At 57.9% G+C, this 6,021-nt stretch overlaps 1 protein-coding gene across 1 annotated transcript; it reads right to left on the bottom strand.

Annotated features, from left to right (window-relative positions):
* Positions 1-2,520: 2,520 nt before the first annotated feature.
* Positions 2,521-3,000, bottom strand: FIBRA_07263 (uncharacterized protein; the record flags this gene model as incomplete). Its single annotated transcript, XM_012328951.1, has 1 exon — positions 2,521-3,000. One exon carries the CDS (start codon positions 2,998-3,000, stop codon positions 2,521-2,523), a length of 480 nt encoding a protein of 159 aa, XP_012184341.1.
* Between the last annotated feature and the right edge of the window lie 3,021 nt (positions 3,001-6,021).

The following is a 6,021-nucleotide window of genomic DNA, read 5'->3' as shown; positions in this document are numbered from 1 at the left end:
GGGGCAACGTACGGTGCACATCCTGAGCTTCAGCTCGCGCGCGGCGCAGTACATCTGGTAGCGGAAGCCCTTGATGTAGTTCATCGCGTCGACGATGAGGATGGTGTCCTGGCCCATCTGCCGCTGCATGGCGGTGAACAGCGCCGCGCGCGCCGGCTTTTCTGCCCGGCCGTCTGTGCTGAGATGTGTTGAGGGCCGCGCGGGTGCGACCAGACAACGCGGGACGCACCTCGGTAGACCCCCCGGTCGATGTTCAGCGTGTCATCCGAGATGATTGAGAGTTTGAGCTGGGGCCCAGTGTAGCTCGCGTCGCGCAGGCGGGACTCGAGATGGCCCTTGATCTGTTCAGCGCGCTGTGTTTTGCCAGAGCATGGGTAGCCAGAGATCGTGACGAGGGCCATGTGTCCCAGGAGAGGCCGACAAGGAGTGCAATCAGCAATCAGCGGGCAGTGAGAGAAGAGCCTCGATTTGTCAAAGTGTATTGGGCAGACAAAGTTATGTAGTAGCCTGAATTGCCGGATAGCGTCGATCGTGGTAGGCTACATTTCCAAAACTAGCTAGCTGGAAAGACATTTCAAAAATATTAGATGCTGCCTCCCAATCGGGCAACCGTCCAAGTTCATCCGGATTCCTGGTTTGTGTGCCCACAAAGTTCAAACTGCCGCGTATACACGGGTCTGGACGCGAGAGGAAGAAGTAGGAATCGGGTGGTCTGTCGCGGAGTAGTCTAGGTTGAGAGCGTTCGCACAACGTGATCCTCGTCAACGTTTGTGCATCTGTTGCAGCCACTCGCTTCATGTCACAGTACAATACTGGCGGACAACTTGTGATCTCAATTCAATGTGTCGCCCGAGAAATACACTGGAGTAGCAATGATGCCGACTCGGAGCTGCCGTGGAATATGGACCACTCGACATCCATTCCCCGCTCATGTGAAACGTTGGCCGGACTGCGAAGGTCTGGTCCCCTATAAATATTAGTCAGTTCGTAGTATTGATATATGACTCTGAGCGATGACCTGGAACGCTATAGGTGTCTGAACCGGAACCCTGAGTAACGCGGGGTTGTAGTGTAGTGGTAACATACGTGACGCGGGTTCGATTCCTGCTGGTTCCAGGTTCCACGATGTCATGGGTTTTGACCTCCGTGGGTGTTACATGTGGTGGAACTATATGCCGAGGAGTCTAAGTTCACGACCAAGCCCCTCAGACATGCTCTGGATAAGCCACTGAGCTGTTGGGTGGCCTTATTCGAGGTGGCATAAGTCCTGCATACCCGATGGCAGCTTCACCGGATTGGATAAGGTACTGTTGGGAGCATCTGTGGATCCTTGAACAGGCGGGAGTGTTCATGGGGGAGGGTGTAAGGGTCTGGTAGTCCGACCCTAGTCAAATCCCGGGTTAGATGGGTAAGCCCGACTACTGGGACACTGAGGTCTGAGAAAACCCTGGGTAATACGGGACTATAGTGTAGTGGGTACATACGTGCCGCGGGTTCAATCCTCGCTAGCTCCAGTTTTTTTTTTTCACCCTACGAGTTGACCATGAGCCACGGCCAATTGGAAGCAGAGATACATCCCTAGCTTGGCGCTTGTTCGCGCTAGTAAATCGGTGTTGCAAAAGTGCAGCGGAGGGCTTTTTTTCACGGAAGTTGTTCAGGCCATGGCATACAGCAGAAAACGAATCATGAAGTCCCACCCCTTCTCAGCACGCATCGAGCTGCCCCGCTGAAGATTGCAAGAATCTGGCAGTACGTCTGGTACTTGGTGGGATGAGACGCCGAGTTACGCGCGAACCCAGAACAGTGGGGATTGCTCCCGCTAGCTGGTTGTTGCAAAACTGCACATGAGCTGGAGAGAAGCGCAAGGCAGGCATGTGTTTAAAAATAAGGATGTATTTATCATCCATCACGTAGGCACGTTGAATTGCGCGATACGACCACTGGACACATACGTTTAAAAATTCGGTATATGATCGGCAGAACAGCAAGGAGATGACGTACACTGAGTCCGTTGTTGACCTAAGGGAGTAGAAGACATCCTCTATCGCTCTGTGCGAATGGCTCGATTACGACTCCCGTTTACCGCACGGAGAGTGCGTGGAATGAGCAAGCTCGCTTCGGGCGACAGCGTACAGAGATTGCGCGCAACGGCTTGCCGGGTCGCGATATCTGCACCACAGGGGCGTGCAGGTCGACATGGTAGATTACGTGGATTATCGATGTGTGACTGGGGGAGTTCTGATGGCGGGACTGATGAAGCGTGTCGGAAATCTCCCCCAGTCCTTGCACCTAGGTGGGGCCTCGAGGCGCAGATGCGAAGGGTTGGGACGGTGTCGGACGGAGCTCAGTCCCGGCTAGTGTTGAGAAGAGCCGGCAGGGTGTACACGATGAATGTTGCGTTCCAAACTTGATTCGATGTGCAACAGTTGGTCGCGGGGGCGGTAGGAGGGCGGGTGGCGACTGCGACATCGTCGATATGGGTGGATGGGCAACATGCATGCAGCCGGGTTCAGGCAGGAATCAGATGAGCGAAGAGGAAGGATATCTTATCCATCGGTGAGATGGATGTATGCTGCTGGGAAAGCTGTGGAGTGGGCGCAGAAGGGGAGAGGAGACGGTGGGACTTGAGGGGGGCGGGAGGGCGTCCACGAGACGGGGGCGTGTTGCGCGAGAAGGAGGACGGCGGCGTCTCGTGGACGGGGTAAGTAGAGGCGGCCATGCTCGCAGTCGCAGTCTGCAGTCTGCAGTGGACGTGCGGAGATTGGCGATCACACGCGGAACCGGACGAGCCGGGACCGGAGGCGCCGGGGTCAGGTGACGTGCGCCGGGCAGCCAGTTTTCGGGTTCCTCCTCTTTGGGCGCGTCGTCGGCTGCGTTCTCTTTCTTCTTCTTCTCCTCCTCCTCCTCCTCCTCCTCCTCGTCTCCGCCATCTCGTCCTTCAGCCATTCCATCCGGGGACGCAGCGAGCAGTCCCCTCGCAACGGTGTCGGCCTCCCGCATCAATCACCCCATCCATCCCTCCCTGCCTCGAGGCATAGCCACACCCCCAGGCGTGCACCTCGAGCGGAGGCGCCGTCTCTTCCTTCCTCTCACCATGGCCTTTGGCGGGCTCACTGCAATGTTCTATGGCTCCCACTCGTCCCTCTCCATGGCCACCTTCGTCCGCAAGGTTGACATCCGCACCCTCTTCTTTGCCACCGTCTGCATCATCATCCTCCTCGTCCTCGGTGCGTGCTTCATCTCCCCTCATTTTGCTGTTCAAGGTTTGATCTCCCACATCCTTTCATTTTCATGCCCATCAATGCCCGTCCTACACCCACACTTATTGCCCCTCTCCATGTTTTCCTCCATCCCGCCTTCATGCCGTCTCCAGCCTATCTCACTAATCCGTCCGAGACCTCCTTTCGATCCTACCTCACCGAGCAGTCCTTTCGCCAGCATCTCAGTCGCCTCGATGACAGCCCTCAAGACGACCAGGCATCCTCCAGGCATCCTGGCTTGCACTACTCTGTTGCTCGAAGATCTCATCAAATCTCTCGCATCTCAGGCCGCCTCTACGACCCCCGCTCTCCCTTTCACTTTGTCAATCGCGCCTCCATCTCTCTTCGCACCCCAAAGCACGTTTTTCATAGCTTTGGCATCTTGACCATCGCAGCCGTTTTCCCCAGCAGTCCTCCCCAGGGCCGCCCGACTGCTCTCCGAATGGATGGCTTTACTTCTGCCGTCAACGACTCGTGGTTCGTCGGTGCGTTCGGCAAATGGTGGCGTGGAGGTACAATTCGAGCTTGGTGCCATGACGCTCTTGTAAATCCGAAAGACACAGAGCGGCTCAATTCTGGTATACTCGACGTCAAGGCACTAGACACCCTTGAATGCTATGATGGTATATAGTTTCGATCCAGTATCCTGGCTCTTCGTATTAAGTGTCATCATTCATTTTCTAGGTCTCCCGTTCGCACCCAAGTCGACCTCGTTGCATCTCCCTAGCACAGACTCGAGCTCAAAATTTAGGGGAACAGAGCGGCCAGTACAACGCTCGGCCAACAACTCAACGAGAAGCATTACGCCTCCCCCGCTGCCAAAGTCGGCTTCGTTACCGTTGCATGCGCCCCGGACCCCGACGTCACCACTCAAAGGTGATCGATCCTCTGGACCGCCAACTCAAGCACCGGGATGCAACGTTTCTGATCAACTTGTACTCAACGCACCGCCGAGCATAACCTACACGCCCTCTTCTTCGCTTTTTGACCAGTCTCCCGCGATCGCTGAGATTCTGCGCCAGATCTCCCAGTCCAAGGCATCCGTTCTTGATCTACGCACGCAACTGACCGAGGTTCGTACTGCAGCATCGCAGTCCCACGCCACCATTCAGGGCGACCTCGAAGCCCAGCGTGAGCGCAAACGCATAGAGGATGCATCACGCCTGGAGCTGAAGACGACCACCAAGACACTCGAGGACTCGAAGCGCGCAGCTGAGGGCAGCAAACGCGATGCAGAGAAACGGCTGCGCGCAGCCGAGAGTGCCCGCGACAGTGCGAGCCAGCGCATCGAGCGGCTCGACAGGGAAATTAGCGCGCTGCAGGCGCGCGTGCAAGAAGACGAGGAGGCGGTAGCGCGGACACAAGAGGAGAGTGAGCGAGCTGAGAAAGAGGTTGTGGAGGAGTTGAACAGGAAACAGAGGGAGATCAAAGTTGCGGAGGATGTCATTGCTGCACTGACTTCGCGTGCTAAGGAGTTGGAGGAGCGTATTGTGCAGGAAGAGAAGCGGCTGAAGCGGGCAAAAGAACAGGCGGAATTGCGCAAGCAGGATCGATCGTTCTATCCCTTGCATGTGGTCACCGCTGCCGGCGATGATGAAGCAAGCCCCTGGTCGCCCATCGCCGCATATAGCCAAGCACTAGTACATGACCCCCACTCGCAGATAAATACGGACTTCGAGGCCGGTATCGAGGTCTTTCCTCCGGCCCTGCAAGTGTCATCGAACATCGGGACAGATTTGGTGACCGGGACCCCTGCGGTTTCGCCTCGACCCAAGACACTGTCACTCGGGGGCATCTCCAACTTCAGAGATCAGGCGCGCGTCGCAGTGTCCGATAACGGCGATGTATTCCTACGGCCTCAGGCATTTCCCTACTTTAGCGACAATCTATCCACACCGGTATCCTCTGGGCGTACCCACTCGACTCGCTTCTCTCCGTTTAGTGATAATGATACGGATCTGTCTGGCAGCAGCTTACTCGGTGGGGAGGCCATTTCCCCCAGGAGCTCATCGCTTATTCCGACCGGCCTGATCACTTCGATGGAGAGCTCGAGCGTAGAGGATGTCTCACGTTCTTTCAGTACGGAAGACGACGCTGTCATGGAACCGAACTGGCGAGCTCACCGGCCTCCCCCGCCGCCCGTCGAACACCCGACTACGTACACTGCCTCTCCAACGTCCATCACGAATCCCTCGTTCGACGGCATCGACCAGGATGACCCCTTCGAGATCCGCCCGCCCCCGCTCGCGGTGCGCCGACGCCTCACGTCCGACGCTATGGACTTGCAGCGCGCCGTGCCACCGTTCGCCAACTGCGCAATCTCCGAGTCACAGCCGGTGGCACAGGCCCACAACGAAGACACGGACGCGAGCACCGTCGCCCATCGCCGGTGGCACTCTGCAGACCCGAAGGAGAAGAAGGGCCTGAACCCCGAGGCAAAGGTCTTCCGGCTGACGAAGAAGTCGCTCCCGTCCTTCTTCCCGCCCCAGACGCCAGGCTACGACTCGATGGGCCCGCCGCCGCCCGCGCCCCTGCCCACCCCACTCAGCGTCCCGAGTGTAGCTGAGCCCGACTCGCTGCTGTCGTCCATCTCGATGCGCGCGTTCGCGCCCTCGCCGGCAGAGCGGGAGGCGCTGCAGCGCGCGCTGGGGAGCTCGTCGAACGCGAGCCTCGAGCGGCTCCCCACGCTGAGCGAGGTGTCGCTCACGAGCATGCCGTCGTCGCCGTCGCACGTGCACGCGATCGCGGCGCCGCGCGCGCC

The sequence above is a fragment of the Fibroporia radiculosa genome, assembly GCF_000313525.1.
Source record: "Fibroporia radiculosa TFFH 294 genomic supercontigs, scaffold12417, whole genome shotgun sequence".
In the NCBI taxonomy this organism is placed as follows: domain Eukaryota; kingdom Fungi; phylum Basidiomycota; class Agaricomycetes; order Polyporales; family Fibroporiaceae; genus Fibroporia; species Fibroporia radiculosa.
This window is presented reverse-complemented; position numbering and strand designations above follow the sequence as displayed.